The sequence below is a fragment of the Falco naumanni genome, chromosome 16 (assembly GCF_017639655.2).
Source record: "Falco naumanni isolate bFalNau1 chromosome 16, bFalNau1.pat, whole genome shotgun sequence".
NCBI lineage: Eukaryota > Metazoa > Chordata > Aves > Falconiformes > Falconidae > Falco > Falco naumanni.
Window position 1 is genome coordinate 1,697,141 of NC_054069.1, and position 27,157 is coordinate 1,724,297.

The 27,157-nt window shown below is 45.5% G+C and overlaps 1 protein-coding gene across 8 annotated transcripts in view; it reads right to left on the reverse strand.

The window, feature by feature from the left end:
• The window catches only part of NCAM1 (neural cell adhesion molecule 1), a 149,830-nt gene that overhangs the window by 10,486 nt on the left and 112,187 nt on the right, over positions 1-27,157 (reverse strand). For 3 of the 8 annotated variants that reach the window (XM_040616097.1, XM_040616096.1, XM_040616092.1), the window contains 2 exons: positions 12,463-12,587; positions 10,432-10,612 (listed from right to left, as the gene is read on the reverse strand). In XM_040616097.1, the coding sequence (XP_040472031.1) occupies positions 10,432-10,612; positions 12,463-12,587 (306 nt within the window). Of the gene's footprint in view, positions 1-6,717; positions 7,060-10,431; positions 10,613-12,462; positions 12,588-20,608; positions 20,612-27,157 lie in introns of those variants that run through there. The other 5 variants (XM_040616093.1, XM_040616091.1, XM_040616095.1 and 2 more) reach the window with 3 other exon arrangements.

Below are 27,157 nucleotides of genomic sequence, written 5' to 3' on the forward strand. Positions count from 1 at the left end.
CTGGAAAATTCCATTCAAATGAGAGTCCTACTCTTTGCTTCCTCTCCCCACCAGCTTTTACAAGACCCGTCAGTATTAACTATAAGCCCCTTAAGGTCAGGAATTACCTGTGGCACAAACCACATCTACAACCTTACACATTGCCCACTCCTGGGCTGTGAACCACTGCGTGTGACCCACGTGAACTGCAGGAAGAACAACTGCAACAACTGCAACAAACTGCAGCCCCTCAGGACAAGGACAGCTGCTGCCCTGTGGCACGGCCAAAACTTCCGTGTCCTCAGCAGGCAGCACAGAGCCGCCGTCTGCGAGTGCCTGAAGTGTTTACACACGGTATCGGACTTGGGCAAGCTGCTTTACGTGAATAGTAAGGAAAGAACTAATTCCTTCCCTGTGCAGGAATCAGTTCGCTGTGCCATCAGAGAGCAAAAGGTTCAGGCATTCCCACGGGATCCTGGGCCAGCCTGTTACCATTTCACTTCTGGCAATCCTAAGGCACATGTATAAGCAGGGATACAAGGAGCTGGAAATGAAAGAATCCCTCTGTCTTTGGCATTGGTATGACTAATGTGGGAAAGCTATTCAGAAAATACGCTGAGGAAGGAGACGATTCAGGGAAATATCACAATCATGGCTGAAGAATTAAAAAAACCCCAAACTTGGAAACTCAGTCAACGTAACTTCAAATAAGACGTACAGGGAGGAATTAGGTGATTGCAGCCCTATATGAAGCAGAATAATATGTATAATAAAGGCACTTTATTTGAGCAAAGACACAACACGATTCAAAAGCTGGAAGCAGAAGGTGGATGAGCACAGGAATAAAGTATGAAGTTTTAACAGAAATCCCCAAGTCAGAGCAGAATGTTGTTATCTTTCTCCATCAAATCTGGTTGAATAGAAAACCGCGTTACTTTCTAAACATGGATTTTAGGCAGATTATTTAGTCCTACTGCAGAAAAGCCTGCCTGAATACTCACCTCTTCTACTTAGGATGAGTACCAGAAAGCAAAAATGGAAGAAAAAGATGGTTCCCGTTCCAAGCAACATTTGCCATTCCACTGACAATGAAGTGGCGGATTCTCTCGTGTTTGTGTGTGCGTGTGTCTACGTTTCTGTGACTAGTGCTTGGGAAGCAGAGTATTAGTTCTCTGATAGCCCTTGGCAAGCACTAGGATCCAGTGGGACAACAGACGCTCTGCAAAAAAACCCCCAGCAATTACCAGGCCCTCCCCAAACCGACTGATCTTGCTAGTGGCAACATGTACGATGGAGAAGGTGCCAGGCTTCTGCTCAAAGGCCCAGTGAGGGCTCTATGACTCCATCTACAGCAGCCTGCCTTAAATTTTGCTTCCATTAGCTTCTTGTGAGGCCCTGAAAACACAAACTTAACATGAACATAAGTCTAAATGCTCACAGACAGAAATCAGACAGCTCTTGCAGGTATCCCAGGTTTTATGAAACTTGTCCAAACTCCAGGCATGTTAACAGATAACCTGCAAGGCTATTTTCGCATGAAAGGTTAGAAAAGATCAGATATAGTAGACAGAAAAGATGGTTTTATGACTAGAACAACAGGTTAAGATGTTCCAACCTACCACTGATTTTCTCTGTGACCCTAAGCACCCCTGAAACAGCAAAGCTTCAGCCACTGCGACTGCCAGGGATCCGGTGGAGCCAATATAACCAACAGCTCGTAGCAAAGATGTGCCCCACTACCCTTCCGCTGTGCCTCAGGGTCCCATCTTTTCTGTTTAGAATGCAGGGGCACAAACTATTGAGAAAACTACACTAGGAGGGCTCCTATATACCTACAAAATAATTCTGAGTTTCCTCACAAGTCCGTTTGGTTTTATTAGCGTGAAGATACAGTTCTAACCCGGACTGCTGTGGTCTTGCAGCCACAGAAAGTGACCCGCAGCTGATGCACAGCACGGCACAGAGCACCCAAGTTACACTGGGATTCTGTGCTGTCCATGACACCAAGCACTACTGTCCCCACAGAGCCAACTTCTGCTATGACAAATACAAAAGAACTCCTTTCTCTCCAGACACCCGAAGGAGAGCTACTGAACAGGTACAAGCCACCTCTCCTTTCTCCCTCCCTTCCAAAACATCATCCTTCCCGCTCGGCCCCTCCACCCCAGGGAACACTAGCAGCTACGCCAGGAAAGGCTGCCAGGAAGAAGAGTACAGAGTTGGGGAGAATAAGAGTAAATCTGCAGAGGAATGCCCTTGGTTTTGTGCTGTTCTCAGATCTTATGTTTCTGGCCGTGAAACTGTAATGGCCTGCAATGTTTTCTTTTTTCTAGGCTACTAAGAAAGCCCTGCAATTTTCAGTAACTTCCAAATCTCTTCCACTAGTTCTGGCTTTATAAATTCTAATTCATAACATGAATTGATATTCCAAATCTTTCAGAGACGAGCAATAAGGAAGAATAATATAAGAATTGTTAAAGACCCCATGAACTTTGAGACTGTTGGTGCTGCATTTCTCTTTTCTGTATGTATTTTGTAAAGGCATTCTGCTGTTGCTATAAAATGCAGGAAGCATGTAGTATATTATGCAGTTTCACAGACTGGTACATTTGATGGAATTGAATTGATCTACAAACATTTCAAGAACTATTCACTCCATCCTATAGCTAAATTCATGTTGTATTTAATCAAACTAATATTTAGACACTTAATATCCATAACAAGTTTGCTGGTGCCTAAACCAGTTCAGTGCACAAAAGAAGGGTGTAAATGAACCGTCAGGATGTTGAGCACCAGCTGCTACCACCGTGCCTGTGAGAGTACACAAGTGTCACCCAGCGAGTGCTCCCGTGCAAAGAGGCGGTGGACATCTCTGACCCGATCCAGAGCACATCCAACCTGATGAGACGCTCGCTGCCGAGTCCCTTTTGCTAGTCTCAGGACTGAGAGGAATAATACTTCCACAAATTAAATAAGGAAACAAAAAATGTTCAAACATTTGAGTTCTTAATTCTAAAGAAGTGAAGAATTTATTCACTACAGAATATTTTTTCAATGGAAAATGAGCTTCCTGCAAGACTGACCTTTGTAATCACCCTTACGTTACAGTGTAAAATGAAATGACCCATCAGTTTTACTTCCTGCAACTTCGTACAGACATCTGCCCTGCCAAAGGGAGCAGAACTACTCAGATGCATCTTCCTGGGGTGGGTGTCTCAGAGCATGCAGAGAATGTTCAGGCACAGGCAGACAAAGAGACAAAAAAGGGATGGAGAGAAGCAGATATTATTCCAGGCATCTCAAAGGTCCTACAATATTTGGCAGAAGAGAGGGGAACAAACAAAACAAAAATTCATGTCATGCATCAGAAGGAAAAAACCCCAAACAAAACCTAGGAGAAAAGCTATTTGTTCTCAGTGGATGCTACAGCTGTACTTTGTAAAGACTCACAAGTATCCTTTAAACAAGGGGTGCCACCTTTTACAGACCTCGTTCTCTCAGACACTCCACACAATTTGTAGCGGGGAAAAGCAGCATGCAAGCAACCCTCTATTCCAAGTGCAACAGCTTCTGTTCCCACACAGATTTAGGCTCCACAGATTTAGGCTTGCTTTCAACTTAGCTGCTAGGTAGCAGAAATACACAGCAGCCTGTGGAGCATTTCTTCCAAGACAAGAGGGCGATGGATGTTTCCCAAACCCACTACTGATCTCCTTTCAGATTGCCACCAACACTGCGTGGCTTCAAGCTGTTACTTTCCTGTGACTGACTCCCTTTCCAACGATGAAAAGGGGAATATGAGCATGCAAAAAAGTAAAAAACTATAAGCAAAGAGTCACACAAAGATCCTCATTTCAGGAGTAAACCAGACTGTAAATCTGAACAGCTGACCTGCAATCTGACCACTGCCACTGCTGCCCCTCTTGTACGCTACTGCATGCACACACTGGCTGCTTGTGCCACTTCACCAGCTTCAAGAGTCAGGAGAGCTTCAAAAACTTTTTATCTAGCAGAAACTAGGAGGTGTGAACAATTGCACCCGATCCTGGTGGAGCAGAACATTATCAAGCAAGGCCCTCCTGGAAAATGAAGGCAGCCATAGTAACGCTTTGACAAACATCTTTGAAAATACGTAAAGACAACAAACTCGGAACAGGGCTGCTGGAATCCCACGGGACGTGTGAGATCCTGCAGGGCCCTGCGGTTCATCACACACACGGGAAGATCTTTTCTAAGGGTCAGTGTTCCAGCCCCCCAGTAGGTGTGACTCGTTCACACGGAGCGTGTGCTTGCAAGGTTGTGTGTATGTGCTGAAAATCTGAGCGTTTGAACGACTCCTGGTTCCAGATCTGAACCTAGGTCCCACCTCTGAGCATAGAAAAAAGAGAGCTGGCTTTTCTGCAAACTTTTTAAAATTGTATTTTATTTACATCAAGAATAAGGCCTGGGACCTTGTCCAGCATTGACTGCCAGACCTCAAGGACCTGACATTTATCTAGTATCTGACATGTTAGGAATCCACATCAACTGGTGGTAAAAATATCAGTTATGCTCCTTATGTTTACAAACACAGGGACAGAAGCTCTTTTTGCATATATTCCATGTTGACTGGATTCCTGTTTGCCATTATGGGATTCACTTCAATTAACTAGCCTTGTAAATGACCTCCCATCTACGTGCCTGGGCTTCTCCTAGCCCCACGCTCAGGCAAAGCATGGTGCATCTCCACCGCCTGAAGGCACCTCTCCTTGAACAGGAAGAGCAGCCTCCAGAGGTGCCGCCCTCTCTCCACGCAACGCTATATGAAGTTACAGTTTAGACAAGGTAATTTTAATAACCTGTGAGCTGGGTGAGATATCACAGCGTGGTCAGCGTTGGAAGGGACCTCTGACGATCATCTGGTCCAAGCCCCTGCCGGAGCAGGTTCTCCTAGAGGAGGCCACGCAGAATCACACCCAGACAGGTTTTGAATGCCTCCATAGGAGGAGGCTCCACAGCCCCTCCGGGCAGCCTGTGCTGCACCCTGTCACCCACAAAGTAAAGAAGTTTTTACTCCTATTCAGATGGAACTTGTGTGGCAGTTTGTGCCCGTTGCCCTGGTCCTGTGGCGGGGCAGCACTGGAAAGAGCCTGGCCCTGTTCCCTGGACACTGGCCCTTCAGACATCTGTAGAGATGGGTACGGTCCCCTCTCAGTCTCCTCTTCTCCAGGCTGAACGGGCCCGGCTCTCTCAGCCTTTTCTCCCAGAGGAGATGCTCAGCCTCTGCTAGTGACCTCCGTCTGTGCCCAAGGGGAAACCCACGGTGCGAGCTGATATCAGCTAAAGGAGGAACTTATTAAGTTTAGCTATAGGGGAAGGTCACACGGCTTTTTAGAATTATGATTACTCTTGCTGTATTTCCATAACACCAAGATGTAAACTCAAAAGATCCAACAAATTTCCTATACTGTAAAACACTGGAGGTGAGGGTTTTTTTTACAAATAAATCCACATGCTTTTGCGTGCAACACCTGCACAAAGTTTTCGTTTATAATTTAGATAGAAAAGCTGTTCACAAATCATAATGAACAAGGTCCGAATAAACACAGCAGAGACTTATATGCACAGCATAAACCGCACAGTTAGACGAGACTGACGGCAGGGTTTTTTCTTTGTCCCTATTAGAATTTTGTTAGAAAGACTAATCCCATTCCAGGCAACCCATAGTATTTGAGACATTATGTACAGACAGCTCAACAACTGTGTCAACAGTTTCACCCTTGGCAACCTCAGGCCCACTCACGGAGAAAGGAGAGACCCAGAGGGTGACATCCCCCCGGTTTCGAGAAGAGCATCAGAGCCAAATGGATTTCCCATCTGTCATGGTTTAACCTGAAACCAGGACACCATAACCAAGACAACTCATGAGGGGCACAGGGCGGTTCTGTTGGTGGGTTTTTTTCTGTGTGGTGGGTTGTTCTTTGTTTTTGTTTTAAAGTAAGAACAAGAGAATAGAAAAAAGTCAACTGAAATTTGTTCAACGAAATGCAATACACAGAACTTGGTAACATGGTAACAAAGATGCATTATATTGCACCAGTTTACACCATGGATTAATCCTGTCTGGTAGTGTCACATGCACAGCTAACTGTGAATATTATTAACGATCAGTAATAATAATAATAATAATTTAGCTGGTCAGGTAACTTGATCCAAGCTAATCTTTTCTGTTAAAATGCCAAGCAAAGAGAGCTCTATGAAGCTGATCACACAGTAGTGGAAAACCAGAAAATGTTAGACAAGCATCCATTGCAAATGTGTATGCTCATGGGCTGCATTGTGCCCCAGATCCATCCTGGGTCATGAGATACTTGACTGCACACCAGGGGCCAACTAGTCGCAAGGATTCAACCACATAAGGAATAAAGAAAGAAATCTCTTCAGTGTTAATTCCCACAAGATGTTTATATTCAGACCACCGCATCAGGAAAACCTTCTAATGGCCATAAATTTGAATCCACATGCAAAAGCCCACAGAGACATTCGGGCAACCAGTAGGATACCTCTGACAAAATCTTCTTTCTCTTTTTATAGTCTGTGGGTTTAGATTTGTGGATGGGGCTTTAGAAACCTTTTGCACAATACAGTGGTGATCAGCACCAGATGTGCAGAGAAATGAGTAAAAAGCAGCATCTTAAAAGGTTTTCAATATTGTACCTTCCTTTGATGAAAAACAGCAAGCAAACAACAACAAAAATCTTTCTTTACATTCATTAAAAAGGGAAAATTCATTACAAGTAACAAAAAAATGTTAAAGAGAAAAAACTTGGCTTAAACCTTTTTTTCCTTGTTACAAAATACTGACTCTTTCAAATGAAACATTTTTTTTTTTAAATGTTCTGTGGTTTTTGTTTTTTTTTTCTGAACTGACATGATCCTCTGAAGCAAAGTTATCTGCTTTCACGCCTTGGTGGGACCCAGGCCTTTTCAAGCAAATACTGCTTTATTTTATTTTAAGTTTCTAACAGAGCAAAAGCAGAGTCACTGCAGAGAGAAGCAATGAAACAAAGGAGGACGACGTTGATGGACTTCCCAAGGTCGCTGCAGGTGCCAGACAATGGTTCCCAGGAGGGGAAAACATGGTTGTTTAAAAACAAATTTGGTGCATGTGGCAAGCGTGGATGTTTCCCCGTGAGATCCAAGGTGACATGTATGACGACAGACATAGGAAAGGAGTAAGGGGAAGAAGGGAGAGGGGAGGGAAGAAAGGACGAGGAAGAAAAAGAAAGAAAGAGAGAAAGAGAGAAAAATAGATAAAAAAAATTAGGTCATAAATATAGAAAACATAAGAATCAAAGGTTTATTTAATTTCGTAAATTAAAATGGCTAAAGGTTAAAGAAGAGCATTAGCACATTCACACCGACAAAAGGGCTGGTTCAGAAGCTCAGCAATGTCCAAAGCCGCAGAGCAGGGTCCAAGTCAGGGTTTATGGGGTTTGCAAGCAAATGAGATTAAAAATGATGGAACAGAAGGCTCAGCGAGAAACACAAGAAAATGGTTATCTGGTATTTGAAAGGACAACGCTGCCTTTTACATATTCAAAAGGAAAAAAATAAACAGTAAAGCTTTTGTGTAGCAGACAATCCACCTGCCTGTCCAAGTCCTTCCCCCAAAACCTGTTGTACCAAGGACTTGGAAAATAGATCCAGGTGACTAAAACCCTGGAGAAGCAAGGTCTCAGGAACACAGGACTGACTTTTCCATTTAGCTTTCCAGTTGCTTGTACACTACTCTAATGCAATTATTATTATTACTACTACTGAAAACGACACCCTTATCCTCCCAACCACTTTAAGGACACCGTACCGATTACGGCAACAAAAGACTCTACATAATAAATATACATTTTGTCCGCAGGAATTTCCTAGCTATTACCTTCAAGCAGAGCAATGCTGTATTAGAGGCATTGGCTCTGACTTCTCCTATGTAGCTCCTTTTGAAATCAAAACGGAAAAGCTAAAAGCCATGTAAACAACAAGAGATGCTAAGGAAACCAAAACACAGAGCCCCTGACTTACTGCAGTCTGGCACAGAGCCCTGTGGGCTGCGTGTCGGGAAAACCTAGCCTGCCCCCTGGAAATATTTTCCCCGATGTTATTAGTTCAGGGATCAACTCAGGGAACCAAAGAGTCTGGAAACAAACACCTTGGAAGGCCTAATAGAAACAAAGTCCTCTACGCAGTGCCGAAACCCTAGAGACACAGTCACAAATCCAGCACAGCCAGCAGTAACCACGTCACTGCTCTACCTGCCCCTGAACCAGAGCACATCCCTGCCGAGGTCCAACCGCATCCATCTGCTGGGTCAATCCTGCTGCAAATTTGCACTCCGAAAAGACAGCTTCCCAAAGAGCTTCCGACATTTCCATGTGCAACGTTGGAGCATCAGCCCCAAATCCTTATTCCTCCTACGCTGCACGCCAGACTGAGGAATAACTTTAGAGAGGCCAAAGAAATTATACCTGTGATAACAACCTGGGCTTTTTTTTCCCCTCCCCTCTTTTTTTTAATTTTCTTTTCTCATTTTTTAGAGGGTTCCTGCCCACGTTACTGCTGGATTTAAAGGGCTCAGTGGCATCTGCGCTTGTTGCTCCCCCCATTGCCATGGGACATGGCAGTATGAACACCGTATTCCAAAGGCAACAGCACTCTCAGAATTTGCTAATGCGCCCGTGTGAGACATCCCAGTTGCCCCAGGTAGCTTTGTTGTCCCATTGGGCGAGTAACGAAGGCTAAAAGAGAACATCAGCACAGGAAGGCAGCAATGGTTGCACACAAAGGGCTGTAGAGGCACAGGAAGCCTCACCAGTACTTGCAACCCTCCCTGGGGAGATACGTCACGGTGCAAAGGAACCACTTTCTGCTGCTCCCAGCCTACCGCACTGGACTGTTCAACACTGAACTGACCGTAACGCACAATTATGTAACGTAATTGCCAAATTACCCTCACTTTCTCCTGCCACATCAGTCACAGTTGTCCTTCAAATATGTGAGGGTAGTAAGTATTAGAGCTGTTGAAAATGAGAATCAGAGTAAGTTGCTTAATGAGTTACTGAAGGTCCTTCCACCCAAAACTACAGCCTTGTTCAAACACGCATCCCAATTGCTCTTTTGCCCCATTTCCCTCCTCCTCCCTATCCTCATCCTCCCTACCATGCACATTTTGCAAGCCCCAGCCGACTCGGTCACTCAGTTGTACGCTTAAGAACAGTATCTGGCCTGATCAGGTGGAGTTTCGGCATGCAAACCGCACAGGGTCCCAGCTGTTCCCTCCCGACAGGAGTGGGCGCAGCGGGGGCAGACCAAGGATTAAAATCGCAGCGCAAGGGAAGGACTGGAGGAAACTCTCTAGTTGTTCTGAAGAAAAACACGAGACCGAGTTAACAAACTAGAAGACAGAATGAAATCCAATCACTCCCTTCAATATGGACCGTCAGCACCAATCCTGGCATGAACATGCCTAATTCTTGGCTGTGCAGTGAGAACTTGCCTGACACAGCTCAGCTTCAAAGTTTGTCCATCTGCCTTTAACTAATCAGAACTTTAATTTACGGTAGTCCAGCAATTTCAGCCTTGAGATTTTGCTTGTTTGGAGGGTCCCCCCCGTCCACTTTTTTTTGCATGTGCACTACACTACTACTGTCCCTCTGGCAAACTGCAAAATTCCTAGCATCTCAGCTGATAGGCTCTGTTTTTTGCAGCATTTGTGCTTCTATCTTACTTTTTAAGCACACTAATAAGTACAGTCTGTCTGAATCGAGAGTTTCCAGCAGCATTCTAATGCTAATTTAGTTTACTTTTTCCTAATGCCCTACTCAACGTTAAAACAGTGCTGTTTTAAAATGACTCTAATTTGGTCTCCATTTCATTTCACAAAAAGCCTTCAGAGAAAGATTTTAACCTCTTCCCCTTCCAACCGCTAGCAAATTCCTTATGCCTTTATTTCTCCAGAGGCTGAGCTGGATGGACAAATGAGCAGTAAGCGAGCCCAAAGCAGATTTGGAAGGGAAATCTGCATTGTGAAAAGCATCGCCCCGGAGATCTGAATGGTCTCTTTTGCTTTAATTTAAAATGGGAATCCCACTTTCTGGTTTCAGAAAGCGTTTTCTATCCAGTTTTTCTCACCCAGCAATCCTGTTACCCTGATACAAAAAGCCAACATTCCCTGCAAACAGTCAGACAAGGATTTGTCACGTAGCATTCCTAACGGTGTACTGCTAATGCTGTACATACTGTAACACGGACTACAGTACAGGTATGTACACGGCAAAAACTAAGCTTTGGATGGGTAACCAATTGTGATAATGGCTTTAAGCAAGCAAGTTGTCAGGGTTACTCAGGCACATTAAAGGATGCAGCACCGTTGCATTAATTGGAAGCAGAAAACAATGGTAAAGCTTATGACTGCTGTACCTGGGATGACAGTAGGCTGAGCAGAAGTTCGGAAAGCATAGTGAGCTGGTTTGGACTTCCCTTGCTGGTTTTCAGCTATCACATAAACCTCATACTCCGCATTCCAGTCCAGGGACTTGAGCATGACGTGGTCACTGCCAGACGGGAGTCTGATCTCTGGTTTCCATTCTGAGGAATGCTTCTGCAGCGCAGCGAGATGACAGGCAGGGATGCAAAGCACACAGCACATTAGTAGCCAGCTTGGAGAACGCTGTAATGCCTGACTAACAAACGGGGAAAGTGGGGAGGTTTCTACAGAAGCACACGCTCCTCAGCTAATTGGGGGGTGCAAAACATCGCGTGCTGTGGGCTCCACGTGGAGAGGACAAGAGGCACTGAAGCAGCCTCTTTCCTGCTCAGAATAATTTCCTGCAGTGTTACCATACCTGAAGAAAACCCCTCAGTTCTTCCTCTCATCTCTGCCACATCACTAGACCACCTCCACTTCAGAGGGGAAAAGCTGCAACTCCTCTATGTCTCTGCCCTGCACAGCACTTTGTGTCCTTTCATGTCTCAGCACGTTGAACTGAAATCATCTGAGACAGAGACTTACCCCTTAACACAAGCCTGGCCCAGCTCAGCACTGCCCTTCTACTCTGCACCCTTTGGGGAGATGTTAAGAGGCACACACAACTAGGAGCTTTGATAATTCCTACTCAGTTTCAGGCAATCCGGACGTACATCTCACCCAGATGAATTTGAAAATCCTGCTGCCAAGGTACTTTGAGACAGTCTTGGGCAGTTTTCTGAGACTGGAGAGAGCTAACACTTTTCCATCTCTGCTGGAATTTTGTGGTTCTGTGACACTAGATTGTCCTTTTGACATTCCAAAGACTCTCCCCGCTCTAAGAAGGGCTAAGTAACCTAAAATGCACAAAAAGATGGTCGTAACAAATATTCGTGGGATTTCTAGGCCACGGTGCAAAGTCTGCTCTGTGACTTGACTCTAAGGACTGTTCATTTGTTGCATATAAAGAAAACTTACTAACAGCAATATGGGATTAGTTCAGCACCACATCTGCCAGCCTCAGCCACTGAGAAAGTGTCCTGCTTTCTTAACAGCTGGAAAGCTTCTGTATCTCAGCTCAAACACACTGGTACCGCTGAGCTGCTCCCAGGTGTATTAAGACTGAGAAAAAGTGCGCAGACAACAGGAAAAAATAAGCTTCAAAAACTTCTGGCATTCTTTCTGCTGCCCTGAAGAGCTTCGTATTCTCATTGACCATCCCTCAGCGATGTGCTAGGCAATCTCTCTGACTGGGTGTTCTTTTGTAGGAAACAACCATCAAAAACCACCTAGCACAAAACAAGGGCCACGTTCAGCTTGCAACAATACTAGCTGCTCATCCCATAGATGTTCTCTCTCAAGACTAGGGCTAGATGTTTTGCTCTGAGAATCATGCATTTTGCAGTCCTGGGTAATTTACAATGAGAGCTGATTAAGTTCTGCCTAAAGGGGAACTGCTTCCAACAGCACCTCTCACTTGATCTGTGTCTATACTGACTACATGGATTGTCTTATCCAATAACCTGAGTCGTTATCGAAGCCCCCATTACTCAACCAAAGACAGCAGTTCCAGTGACCAGCGGGAATTATGATTAGATACGTGTCTGAAGGTGGGCAGTGCTCTACACTACCAACCTCTGATCCCCAGGCTATTCAAGCTGTTGCTGGCCATGCCACCTCAGAAGCATGGGAAATGAAACACTACTACGTCCCTGTGATTACCATACGCTCACAATTCTACGGAAGACAGCACCAAGAAATAACCTTTCACAGTCAAAGGGAAAGAAAAGGAGACAAAGACTTTGTTGTTGCTTCTGTGCACGTCACGTCTCACACCCCACACACTCCCACCACCCCTGCTCAGCACGTGTTCCCGTGCTGGCCTGCCTACAAGAGCTGAGCGTCAGGGTTCTCTGTCTACACGGTGAAGCCTCAGTACTGAGCAGGCCAAATACCAACCAGGCTTGAGTGTCGGTCGTACTTACAGCTTTGTATTTGATCAGATAATGTCTTATTGGGGAGCCACCATCATCCTGCTTGATAACATTCACTTTAATGGAGTTTCCGTCTTCTCCCATCTGACCTTCCAGTTTGGGCGCGCTGGGTTCCCCTGAAACAACGGTGGGTTTATGTTTATTTGCAATAAAGAAATAAATAATCAACACCAAAACATTAGGGAAAAAGTACTCATCAGAATCAGAAAAACACTTTGTTATGCTCAGCTGCCAGGGTACCAGCCTCACTCCGACCCAGCCACAGAGGCCCCCGTGTGCCTAGGGTACAAACATTTGCAAGACCCAAGTATTTCTTGCATTTGGTGGTTTGTTTTCACTGATACAAGTTACTGGTTTTGTGTGTGCCGGAATGGAGTCAGAGGCTGAATGAAAAAGATCCCACCCTTCTCCAAGAACATTCTAGACCAACAACTGGCTCCTCGCATTTTTTGTAAAACACTGACGTGAAACCGCTGGAAAATAGGGCACGTGGCAAACGGGCAGGCTGCTCCTGTGAAATGTAGGTAGGAAGAGCATCGTTGAAAAGGGACATTATGCTTGTCATACAGACCCGTGTCTGCACTTTGAATGCTGTTTAGGTTTTACAGCTGCTGGACCCGAGACTCACTGGTGAGCTCACTTAGACGAGTGTGGAAAAAATGGTACTGAACCACACCAGCACGGCTTTCCAGTCAGCTTGCACGGGTGTAACTAATGACAACGAATACAGGCTGGAGAGAACCAGACTCCTTCACTCTCCTGTAATAACCACTTTTAAAAGAAAAAGCTATCATATCCCAATTTGCAGCCCTGGCATCAGCAGAAAACTGAGCTGTCATTTGCCTCTGCACGTCACACCGATTTGCAGCTACACCTTTCCCACCACGCCTCTACAACTGCTTTTTCTGGCCAGTTCCTCCATAACCTGCAGACACGATCTGCAGGGGGTGGTTCCCCAACCCCAACTCCAGTACTTCCCTCTTGCACCTTTATTATCACATCTCTCCCACCAAAAGTCAAATCCACAGATCGTCCGATTATGTATTTCCACCCCCCCAACGTTCCCAGTTCAGAAGTACTGCAGCAAATCGCTCAGCAGACGTGTGCCTCCTCCTCCTGCTTTGTGTTACCCCAGCGATAACTGTCTGCAACGTGCTCTGACAGAATTTACTGTGCAAGAGGCATTGTTACCCGTTTCTGTGGTTTTGCGGAAAAAGAAACCCACCGACCAACCAACCTCCTGCCCCCAACAACGTTAGGTATCAAATTAGCAAAAGAACAGCAGCGATAGAAGAGCCCTGGTCTCTTTTCAGAAGTGACATAGACCAGGAGAGCTCCGATCCTGCCGACTTTCTGCTGGTGCCTGGATGCTCGCTTTGCTCCATTTTACGCAAAGGCAAGCAAGGCTTCGGTTCTCCTGTGCCAACGCTCGTCTGAGGCAGGAGCTGCAGCTAGTATCTCCACAGCCCTGAAGTGTCCCAGGAGTTTAAATGCTGGTCAGCCATTAGGACCTGACAAAATTTATCAGAAATCTTGCTGAAGCTTCCTAGGTTGTTTTAATGACTTTTTTAGTAGCATCTCTGTGATGTAGTCTAAGTGCTTAAGCCACCGATTCTGGGTTTAAAAGCTTCTTCAGAACTTCTGACCGTTTCAGCTGCTGCCCTCTGGAAGCTGTTCTGCCTGGCTGCTTTATGGGTGAGCTGAACAAAACCAATACTGCAACTATTTGCAAGTTAAAACTCACAAATCAGCTGCAGTTGGCAAATCCAGCAAACTCCTGAGATTAACTACACCCTGCTGGCTGGTCTCATTGCAGGGTCCTCATTCTTACAGGTATTTTATGTAACAATTAAGGCAGTTGAATGTTAAAAAGCAAAAAATTCCTCCACCTCTGTTTACCCACAGTTATGCACATTTTATGCATTTTAGTAGTATTTCTATTTATTCGTCTGAGTGCTGAATAGCTCATTTAGAACTGACTACAGGAAATTTATATACAATGAATACAACAGACAATGCACATCCTGTGTTTCCCTGTGCACCCTGAATCTAAATACTTCCCCAATGTTTGCAGCCCCAAACATTTCCACAGGTTTGCTAATGCTGTGCACATGCTTTAACGTTCCAGCTTGATTGACCTACAGCTCTGCTAAAGCACCTCTGTCTTTGCTTGCAGTGCCACTTGTGGTTTGGACAGGAGGCTTTCCTGAACACATGCTCACCGACACACCAGCGTGCTGAAATACAACGGCGAGATGATCCAGTTCAGGATGCAACCCAAAGAGAACTATACCCAGACTCTGCAACGGTGCCATTCGCCATCTAAGAGCCTGAACGTAACCAAATGAGAACAAAACCGGGACACTGAAGTAACGTGTGTGACTTTTAAAAAGCTCAGCCTGTTGCCTAGCATGAGACCTTTAAAAGTACTTAGTTCTGATGCATTATATTAAAAGCGAAAGGAAGTAATAAACCAGTAGTTTTATGAAGATCAACTCTGAAGGATAACATCAGTCACGAGGCTTTCTTACAACCCCAAAACCATTCTCAATTCTAAATCTGTTCTGCCTGGATTTGTAGTCAGCTACTAATGGAGAGCACAGGCATTTCTGACTGGCCAGAGAAAGGTTAATCTTCCAATATCTTTCAAAGTTGATCTTCAGAAGTAATGTGAAGCCCTTCCCCCTCCCCCTCCAAAGAAAGAATTCCAGCACATTTGCTTTGGTGAAACATCAATGAGAAAACTGCAAGACCTAGACTGAAACAGTCATTTAAGATTTGTTTGATTTTCTTGCATGCTCTAATATACCAACTGTTCCAAGGTCATCACAATCCATGGACACACAACGCTTTTTGATGTGAGATACACGTATTTGTGTTTCACAACACACTAACTTCTCTTAGTTACTGCTCCTTTTTCCCCTGTTACACTTTTCTTTTCCAAATCCTTGCCTCTGCCTAACCCCATTAGAAGACTCCCACGAAATCTGGGCACTCAAGAGCCGTGTTCCACCCCGTGGCAGGTTTCTCAGTGACTGTACCCTGGAAATACAGCGCTAGCGCGCTCAAGGTGACCAGGCAGCTGCCCCTGCAGGGAGCTCTCGCTGCGGCTTGAGGCAGGCAGCACACGGCAGCAGTTCTGCCTGTTCATGGCACAAGAGGTGCCACACGCTCCTCTGGACTCCTCCTGGTTCACACAGTACAGGGCCACTCGGGTCTTGAGAAAAGGCAAGAGAATTTTGTGTTTAACTGCTGACCACATTTGCCATCTACTGTAGAGACAAATGGGTGGATTTTTATCTTTACTGCCAACTAAAGGAGGCTGTGTATTTGAAAAGCCCTTCCCAGCCCACGTTTCTCCTGGAATTACACAGGCTTTCAGCATCCATAATTCATTAGCGCACTGTGGATTGAAAATTAAATGGGAACAGGCAAGTTCTAGGTGAGCAGAAGTACCTCACCTAGGCATACTGAAAACACCAGTTTAAGCAAGCAATTACATACATTGTTTTTCTTTCCTCGGTCCTAGAAGAAAAATACCACTCCAAAGGTTACTGGCTTTGACTATTGAGTCAACTTGAGTTGAAGAAGCTATTACTGCAATAATTGTGTCATGACTACTAACTGATAATTAAATGAAACCAGAAATAGATGTCTTATCATTTTTTCACACAAGAAACTAGCTCCAAGTAACAGCTGGGGCTGGGGTGTTCGTAGCTACTTATTTTGCTGGACACTGAGACACTTGGCACTGCCAAAACATTTATGAGCAGCAATGCTTAACTATTGCCATATTTCTGGTGGACTTGATGAATGGCTTCACAGATAACTAGACAGTGCAAGATCAACATCTCCTCTGTAGTCTTTCTCATCCTCACCTCAGAGAGATAATTAATAATGAGTAAAGAGATCCTGAAGTGGTAAGGGAACACTGTACTTACAGTATCTGACCTCTTATCTAACACAGGCTAGAATTTTTTTCCCTGTGATTGAGCACCAAGACTAAATTTGACGGAACACCCTTTGGAAAGATGCTCATTCTTGAGATATTTTAAATGTCAGAGGTGCTGCTGTACCTTATACACAGCCATTCCAATGATTAACTGCCCTCTCTGCTGAAACTTTGCTTGACTCTGAATTGCCCAGTTCCTAGCTCCCGATTCCTTCCTTCCCCAGTAGTATAAATGCACTCCTGCCCTGAGGAACATCCTCTCCAGGTCGGAGAATAGGGACCGCTCCCAATGGCTGAGACCCAACAGGTATAGCAGCGCAAGCCCTGGTGAAGAATACTTCAGTTTTCTCTCCAGAAATACATAGCATTTAATTTCTCTTAAGCAGGCAGATGCAATCCAGATACAGAGCTGTAAAATTAAAAATGGGTTAGTGTGTAGTTTCAAACAAAGGAGGAAGAAGTTTAGTGGGAAAAGTTTAGTCCAGCAGAATCAGCATCCCTCTAAGGAGTCATAATGTCAGTAGCTGAAGAGAAAAGGTTGTCGTCAGGAGGTTAGAGTAGAAACTCATGCTCACAGAACATGCATCCTCCCTACAGGATGGGGGCTGAAAAGCAAAAGTGCATTACAAAGGTGTGCTACATGCCTGGGGTCTCCCATTTACAGAGATGACTGGACGTATTGCAGAAATCTGCCTATTCCACCCGTAAAACGTGGGGTCCCTAAGGAACGCGCCTTGTGATGCTGCTGCTTGGCTTGCTGAGAGCAGGCAGCTCCAAGCATGCCAGAGCTCTGCTGTGCAACCATTTTACAGACACCTATCTGCTCAGAATTCACTCTGCTGCAGAAGGAGGGATGCAGGATCTTGTGCTTTCACTCTACAGTGCAACAACACGAGCGATCGTGCCTGAGCCAGGTGGCACCTCATCCAGCCCAGCAGCGAGAGCATCAGCTGCTGCCAGCGGAGGCCCCTGTAGGGCAGAAGACAAGTAATTTAGATTTCCAGGACTGTGTGCGCTTTACTCTCCTTGAGAAACGGGATGGATTTTGCTCGAAGAGCTAGTTCACAGGTTTCAGCCACCCGACATCAATAGAATCGACCACTTCCACCGATTTAAACCTCACCCATAGGACACCCTTCAGCAATGGAAAAAAGCAAATCAAATAGGTGCCTTACTTTGGATAAAAGCTAATAATAGATGTGCACAGCACACGGCCTGCTGCTTGCCATTTAAACTACTTCTGAGCAAGCCTTCTCTGGAACGGAATGGAGTGCCCAGGAAGCCCTGTATTTTGAAAGGCACTTCATCTGCTCTGTATTGGCTCTTCCAAAGGCACCGCTGCCCAGAAATGATGAGCTGTGAATTAGACAGCCTTCAATCTCTCAGTGCCTTTTAGGAAACTAGGTCTGCTTCTGCTCTCACATCTTCTGTGGCTCTGGGAACTTACTTTTTCTTTCCATTAACTCTTCTTTTTTTTAATCTTTACAACCACAGAGAGCTGCATGAAAAAATAACAACCACTCAAGCTCTTCACCACTCGTCTGCCCAGATCCCTCGCCACATTACTTATGGCTGGATTCTCAAGAAAAATGATGACATCAGGAAAGACTCCTGCTGCATTGGTTTGCCTAATATCAGATTTTAGGCCAGAAACATCTTGCTGGCCAGTGCAAAACACAAGGCACTGGGACTAGGTGGCTCCAGCATTGCAGCTTTTCTCTTTCTAAGCAGCAGCACAATCGTGCTGCTTCCCACGAGGGCTGCCCAGCTGCTGCGCTGTACTGGATTACAGTGCAGGTCCCAGGAGTCACCTGAGCGTTACTGCATGGTCTTTCTTCTCCAGCAGCCAAGCCTGTAACTTTAAGAAAGGAAGAAGCCAGCGCTTTGCTCTGGTAAGAACACAGGGCAGCACACACACGACGTGAAGCGTTACTTATTACGGCACTGTGCTCTCGGGGTACACATCACTGGCAATCCAGCGTTAAGCTCAGAGACACATTTCTTTGGGCTTCAGATGTAACTCACAATGAACCTGACCAACTGTACTTGAAACGAGAGACAGTTCTGCAGGTTCCTGAAGCCCAAATCCCAACTTGTTAGCTCCTGCATGTGATGTGGGGGTAGCCAAGGACAGTGCTCTGAGCCATTACATTTTCAAATTATTTTTTATCCACTCCTGCTAAGCCATTAGCACCAATAATCTCCTGCTGCAGGGAAGCAATAAATGTTTCCTGGAATCCTTTCACTGTTGTTTAATTTATATTCAAGTGCTTCCTTGATCTAATATGAGTCTGATGTAGCTGGATTTCAGAAGCAGCTAACTGTTTTTAATTATCTGGTTTTCAGGGAGTGCCACAAGCACCAGGGCTGGATGCAGCTGTAGTGAAAACTCGAGATGGGGAGAGAAGAGAATATGAAAAAGCAGCACAAACTTTTCCCCGGTCACTGGGCACCGAGTGTGTGTGCTGGACCCCAGAAGTGACAGCAGCGTCACTGACAGAGACCTTTCCTCACATCTCTTCTCCACTCCCACCAAGTGTGTTCCTCCTGCCCACCTTTGAAAAGCAGCTCAAATCGGTTACTACGTAATAGACCACGAGATTAAACCCTCGCCTAGCTGGCTCTAAGGAAAGATCCTGCATCCTTGCTGTGCTTAGAGAATCCAACCGACATCTGCGGTGATATCTGCAACGCATGAACGAGGAAGCAGCTGATTTCTGCAATCTTTGACCATCATGTAAATAGGACGAGATTGTGACTTACAGTGTCACAATTTGAAACGAACATCAGCCATACCTATGGAAAATCTCCACGAGTGGCAAATATACACGGGTGAGAAAGAATAGGTAGGGAGTCTTCAGAATGCACACAAGAGAAGCAAACATCGACAATCAAAAATAAGGAACAAAACCAGAAGAACATGCAAAAACGAGACAACCAAGTCTCCAATCCTCCTGGATTTTGACCAGAGAGGGAAGAGACCAGGGGAAGAGGGGCTGCTTCTATGCATGCAGTCACGTGGGAAGGTTACTGGTGTTAGTTTTGTTTTCCTGGCAAACCCCAGCCTAAATCCTTTCCTGATGGTGGTCCAAGACAATAAGGTGCTTTCAGAAATCATAGCTTGAAAAAAGCCAATTGCTTCCAGGTTTTCAAAATTATTCGTTTAGTTGGGGAAGCAGAAAAGCAGGAGTTTCCCTCCCCCCCCACCCCACCCCTTTAGATTATGCACAGTGTATTAAGTGAAGCTGTAAAAATCACAGTGTTGGAGAAATTGCTTTCACTACCACACACTTTTCTTGGAGACTGATTCCATCTCCACAAGCCACAAGGGTCAGTCATTTTCTTCTTGATTTCATGGAGATCACCAGCTACTGTAGCTGTTGCTGGTGAATGAGTTCAGATTAAATCCCTTGCCAGACCCTGTGCGGGAGGGATGAGGTGCGCTGGCAAGAAAGGTGCCACGGTGCTTCTGATGCAAATTGTGCGAAGTCTAGCTCCCGTCACGTCCTCTGTGTGCGCCTAAATATGCCACTTCATAAAAAGACAGTTCCCACTCTAGCTAAGTTAAAGTTTTACTCGTGATAAAAAAATAATTCTTTCTTAAATCGTAATGTGGCACGCTTACCAATAACTAAATTTCAGAGAGAGGGAATTTTGGATCCTTTTGATAGGCTACGAAATATGTACAGTGTGAATGTTTGTGTCTATCTATATATAAATACACTGTGTGTATATATATATATATATACATACTGCGTAGGGTCAAAATGCTGCTAAAGCGAGAGGAGATAGGGTGTGCGCATTTTCTGCGCATCTTACCCACAGTCTCCCACCAAACAGCTGCCTGAAGGGCAAAGGGTTGTGGCCACTTGGTGTTCATGCCAGGGAGAGGACAGAACCTCACCAGGACGCTGCTGTGGGACGCTGCCAGTGAAAGAAGCAAATGACTGAGCCGCGTGGGTTTTGTCTTGGGTTTCGTTTGGTGGGGTTTTTTTTTCCCCAAGTTTTTTCCAACTCAGTACGGAAGGCTGAAGCTGAGCTCTTCAGACGCAGACAGCGGTGAGCGATTCTCCAAAAGGCTGGCAGAGGGGTTTTGGAGTGATGGAATTTGGAGACCCCTGGCCAGCGACCAGAGGGGCATCCTCACCCCAAATCTAGGCAACCAATCAGAACAAAGTATTTTACCTTCTGTTCCCCAGCGTGGACGACATCATCAGCACCATGCAAGCCACATGACAAAGTCACATGATACGCACGCACATGATTGGTTGAAAGGAAAGTGGAGGAGGTCACATGAAAAATACAAAAAAATTAAAAAACTGATGTAAACAATGGGCAAGGGAAAAAAATCAACAACAGAATTACAGACTAAATCAAACAGAAACAAAATTAAATTAGCCAGTATATATCAGAAACACTGGGGAGACAGTAAAACCGCCTGGAAATACAAAGAGTATTAAACCAGGGAAAGCCCTGGGGGAGTGTTAGGCACAGCCGCATCACTGCTTATTAATACCAAGTCAAAGAAGAAACAAAAATTATTGCAGGGTGTGCGCCAGAGCTGGGACAGCTGAAGGAGTCCACAAGACTGTTGGAAAGAAAAAGGGAAGACACATGGTTATTCAGAAACAGTCCAGGCAGCAGAGGGGAAACGGTCAAAATCAGAGCCCACACGGTTCAGTGAAGACAAACCTTGGCATTTCGTACTGATGCGTTCTCCCCTCTGCAGAAACACATGTCTTCCTAAATATCAACAACAATAACAGCTGGAAAAGAGAAATATCTACTATCCGTATACATTTCCGAGGACAGAGCTTTCGATCAAAGAGCTGCAAGCAGAATTTGGTCAGACTGACAGTTCTCACTCAGGGTGCACAAGCTCCGTCCAACACATTCAGCCTGAAGATTCAAGGAATGGCATGAGTCACATACAATGAATTACGCTGATGATTTCATGTGTGCAAGGGGTTTTTTTTCTGTCAACGAGGAGAGGGATGAAGTGCTCTGCGCCGGAAATTAATTACAAAGATGGCACAAGGAAGACAGCTACTGCTGAAAGAGATGAAAAAGTATGCAGGCTGTATGACAGGGGAATGAAAAATAAAAATAAAAAAAAATCAGTTGTAGGACTGGAGGACACCACTAACTCCATGCTCTGCTTCCTTTTATAAATTACTATCTACTTTATAACTTGCATTTTTCATGATCATTCCTCTGTCTCATCTTAATGAGGCTACTTCACAGGGCTCTGGTACTTCCTTGTTAATTTGATGTAAAGAGATTAAACCCTTAAATCTTTTGGGTGCTTGTATCTGGCAAGATTAAGGACATACCATTACTGAGGAAAGAACTGATGGTACAAAATGTAAAATCGCTTTGTTACGCCTAAGCTTTCAACCCACTGGCTCTAGAGTTCCATGAGTCTGTGTTTGTAACTAGGCAGGTGTATAAGGAAGGAGGGAAGTTTAAGAGGTACTGTGAGAATGCCTGGAAAGGCATTCAGTGTCTTCTGCTCATGAGGAAACAGACTGCCAAACACCCAGTAAGCTTAATATAACATGAGACTTAAAAACAGGCAAGAGAAGTTGCCTTTCGGACCGCTTGCTCCTGAGAGAAAGTTTTAGTCAAAGATCAAGGGCAAAATTAGCCATATAAATATCCCCAAAAGCTACTTTGGATGAGGCTTCCGAGACACAGAAGACATTTGGAAATACTGTCTGTAGCTTAAAACCTTGAATTTCATCCTGTTGCCATGGGTAGAAGTCAGGTGGCCAGAGGAGTGGTTCCTTGGGGCTGACAGGAGGGAGGCAGCCCTGGTACATGCAGCTTCTGTTCACAGGCAGTACTTGGATGGGTCTGAAAACACAAGGGCTTTCACGGCCAGCTCGGTCTCCCTCAGGACAACTGGACCAAGGAACCTGATAAAATTTCTTTTATAGCTACTGTTACTGTCAGGGCTTGTTAAGGAAGATATGGACCATTGACCAGCTTACTTGCAGACCGTATTTTTTAAAAGCAAAGGAGAGATGCAGTTTTGTCTGTTCAGTGAAAATGCTTCTCCCTAACTCCATAGCTAGCTAGATCTTACGTTAGAGTTGTCTCTGAACAGTAAACTCCTTTGGAGACAGGGACCTCAGCACGGTTTGCCCTAGGCACTGCAATGCTAGCTCTTGGGGTCTGGTTGGACACAGGCAGTGGCAGAGAATATACACATCTTACTGCTGGTAACTCTGGAAGGAGTGAAAGGGAAAGGAAAAAGAAAAGGGGTGTGAAAGACAAATGAATTTCATGAACAGCGGCTACCAAACTTTCACTTTTTATGTAAATAGGCTCCCCTCCCCCCATGTCTTATTGTAACAAATACTGGGTGGCCAGACCCGCTTCTTGGGGAACGAAATTCCAAAGCAAAAGGAGGCGCCAGCTCCTTGGAATGCCCATGTGACCTTTCCCCCATGACTGCCACCTATTTTGAATAGACTGGATGCACTCTGCAAGATTTTATAGAAAAAAAACCAAACCAGCACTTGGCTTCCCACTTGCATGTCTCTTGCTCAGTTTCTTCACCTCCCTCATCCTGCAACTTTTGAATCTCTTGGCCAGTATCTAGTCAATATGACAAAAATTCCTATAGATTTTGGAAAACCAGGAGACTGGATAGGAGAAGGACCCGAATTAGTACCTCAGCTGAAAAAAACCCCGCTTTTTGCAAGTGACATCAAATATTGCTGTGCAGAAGAGATTCCACAGCGGAGAGAGCTGCAAGAAAAACTTCATTACTGCCACTGATACAGACCTATTTATCTGAGCAACCTAAGTGGATTAAGTCAAAAGGAGATACATGTTCCTAAACCTCTTACATGACTATAGACAATCTCCCATATGTTACTGATCACATAAAGTCAAAAACTCACTAAAGTCAGTGAAGAAACTCTCTTCAGCTTCATTAGGCTTCAATCAGACCCATTGTTTGCTTTCCTGACTTCACGATGCTGCAGAGCAGCTCTCAATTTCTAATTACTCTTGGTTTCACTCATTAGCCACTGAGGTTCAGTTAGGGTAAGACACAAGATCATTCAGCAGCAGCATCAATAATTAAATGATGCAAAGTTATAAGAGCACCTGCCTTGTGCTGATGCTCTTTTATGCTGTTGTACCTACAGAATATCCATACGCTGCACAACAACTCGGCATACAAAACAAATGTGTCCGCTCTTTGCACAAATTCACTGTGTACACAAACAGCAACGAGGCAGCGAGAGGTCAGAACTGCTTCCCTTCGGAGCCTGAACTTGAATGTCGTTGAAAATCCAAACTTTTACCCTTAAAAAAACCTAAATATGCCCACAACACACACACGCGCGCACCCCAACCAAACAAAAAAGGGTGGAAAATGTTTATCATGAACTAGATCTAGTTATCTTTTCTGGGTAGAAAGACCCATTCTTTTTATGGAGCCAAGAATGCTCTGAAAAACATTATCACAACATTTTCCCTCACAAGCAAGGCTATCTCCTAGCCCTGCATACGAACAGCCACAATGGAGCCTCTGCCTCCTAAGAAATAAAATAAAAGATCATTAGCAGACCTGCTGGTTGCCACCTTTCCCCCACCCTTCGCCCTCTCCACCCCACCCTCCAAATCTGATTTGAATTGAAAGTTCCCTTCAGCAGCACAGAGCCAGCACCACTTCAGATGCGCCAGGAGTTACCGTTTGGCATGTTGTGTACGTGAAAACCTCTGCAGGAAGGAAAGCGTTCGTTGTGGTCACTAGCAGATAAAAAGACATTTCATGCGACATGCAAGACCATGGAATGTGCCAGTCACAAATGCAGTAATAATTTATTTTTTTAAAAATTCCTTTGATAGTTCTAAGACTAACCGTATTATCCTCTCCCTCCATCCCAAGCCACAAAATAATCACACACTTCGTGCTTTTAGTATTTTCCATTTAGAAGCGATGAACCATTTCTGACACACTACAGGCAAACACACAGGTCTTTACTTATAAAGACCATGTTCACAGAAACACATACATTTTATTATTGTAAATCAATAGAAAAGTGTTTCGCTTTGTAGAAACGATTAGTTGCTCAAAACACACATATGCGCCACATAAACCTGTATCTTCCTTAAGTGTTTTTCTTTTGTTTTACAGGACTGTGTTGCAATGTCTGCTTGGCTTTCTTATCGGTATGTGATTGGCGATAATTCTACAAGCAGGGATCAAAGTCACACATTTGATACACCCACTCAGTATCAGGAAAGTGTGTCACTGGATTAACAGCTAGTCTAAAACCGACACTGCAAAACGTTGTGGGTTTTTTATGCACAAAAGAACTAACACAAGGTTTAGCTGGTTTTCCTCAGACTACTCGGATCCAGCGTGGATGGGAGCACCCGGTACCTGACCCAGCCTCGCCAGCAACGGCCATCCAGCCAACAAGGTGCTGAGACGGAACGGAGGGAACCTGACTCCAATTCCCAAGGACTTCTTGTGAAGCCTTAAGACCCTTTTAATGCAGGCAGGGCAGCAGTGGAGGATGGGGCAGCGCTCCCCCTCCCCACAGTCCTCTCTCCTGTAAGATATTCCACCTCCTGCAGTTGTAGTATCAACTGCCTCTCCCTAAATTCACAGAAAATGGAGCAAGGCAGGGCAGCAGTAAGATTTAGTCCACATCCCTTTTGCAAAGGCAGCTTTAACACTAAAATCACTAATGGAAAATGTGAAAGGGAAACATTCATTTTGGAAGTGACCATTTAAATTTCTTTTTTTTTCCCTTCCTTCTTTCTCCCCCTCCTTGTTTCTTCTAAGTCTTGTATTTTATTTGTTACTGCATGCTTGGCAGGACAACAGGGAGAGGAGGAAGAGTGGTACCATGCTGGGTTCTTAACAGCTACATGCTCACACAACGCATTAATGCCAGATTGTTGGTTAACAGGCACCAAAATAACGCAGTACAGAGCTTTAATTCCCTCGATAGACGGGCTACAGCATAACAAACAGCACTCCGGACCAAAGGGGAGCAGTTCCCCTCTACTCACTTGGTGGCTCCGAGCTTTCGGATTCAGCGAGAGGCTGAGTTGCTATGGAAACACGAAGGATGGATAGGACATGTAAAGGTGAAGCATACTGTGAAAATAAGTTATAAGAGGCAGAGGAGGCAGAAAGGAGAGACAGGAGGTCTAACGAGAAGAGAGGGGGAATAATACCGAATCCTTACGGCAGATGTGTGTTACCTAAGAGGCTGCCAACACTGCGCTGCCGCCTCCCAAGCCCCTCCGCAGGGACTGCTGTGCCGCCAGCTGCAGGTCCCTGCCGGTGCCAGGGAGCCCATCGGCACCACACGGCTCCGGCGGCAACCTGCAGCTGCCTGTGCTCATCCCCCGGAGTTTTGAAGCTCTGAATCCGGTATCAGAGACAGCTGCAGCATTTTTGCCAGCTTTGGGGCCAAACAGCAACCTCAGTTCACATGTTGCTGGTCCATTAAGTGACAGAATTCCTGGGGTGCCCTCCAGAACAGCTCCCCATCGCTAGCTTTTGCCCAACGACAGAAGACAAAGGAGCAAGGACTAATGAATGAGAACCTACCCTCTGGGTACACCGGGAACCCACCCTCTGGGTACACCGGGAACCCACCCTCTGGGTACACCGGGAACCCACCCTCTGGGTACACCGGGAACCCACCCTCTGGGTACACCGGGAACCCACCCTCTGGGTACACCGGGAACCCACCCTCTGGGTACACCGGGAACCTACCCTCTGGGTACACCGGGAACCAACCCTCTGGGTACACCGGGAACCTACCCTCTGGGTACACCATTCTGTTCTCTCTCACCTCCATGCACTAGGGCCAGGGTAAGGCAGAGGAGGTAAAAAAAAATAAAATAAAAAATGTAACAGCCCAACAAGGTGTGAGCACTCCTGAGAAAGAAGGCAGTTTGAAGAGAAGCTGACTGAAAATCCCTTGGGAATCCTGCTAAGCACCCCGCTCCCAGGAGCAAAGGCAGCCCGTAGCAGCACTGACTAGAAGGATTACCAGGACAGAAGAACAAAGATGCTGTCCCTCCTTCCAAAAGCCATGGGAAGAATGCAGCATGGGAGACAAGCCGCGAGGGATTTCTCTACTATTCTACAGAACATCTTGAAAAACAGAAGAATTGTCACTGTCATGTCTTTATGATCAGGCAGAGAACTACAGCTACAGAGAGGGGTACATGGGGCACCCCGAGAAGCTGGAGAGCAGCCCCGCAGCAAGAGATCTGGGGTTGGGTTGGAGTGTCTAGAGGAGGGTGACCAAGATGATGAAAGCTCCCCAGAGCAAGACTTGCAAGGAGCGGCTGAGCAAACACAAGCGAACACTTGACTTGTTCAGCTTGCAGAAGGCTGAGGGATGCCTCCACCACAGCCCAGAACCTCCTCACAGCGGGCAGCGGCAGGGGAGGTGCTGATCTCCTCCCTCTGGTGACCGGTGAGAGGACACAAGGAAATGGAATGAAGCTGCATCAGGGGAAGCTCAGACTGGACGTTAGGAAAAGGTTTGTTACCAAAAGGGTGGTTGGTCACGGGAGCAGGCTCCCCAGGGGAGTGTTCACAGCACCAAGCCTGGCAGAGCTCAAGGAGCATCTGGATGATGCTCTTAGTCATGGTTTAGTTTTAGGTGGTCCTGCGAGGAGCAGGGAGCTGGACGTGATGAACCTTATGGGTCCCTTCCAACTTGAGGTGTTCTATGAATT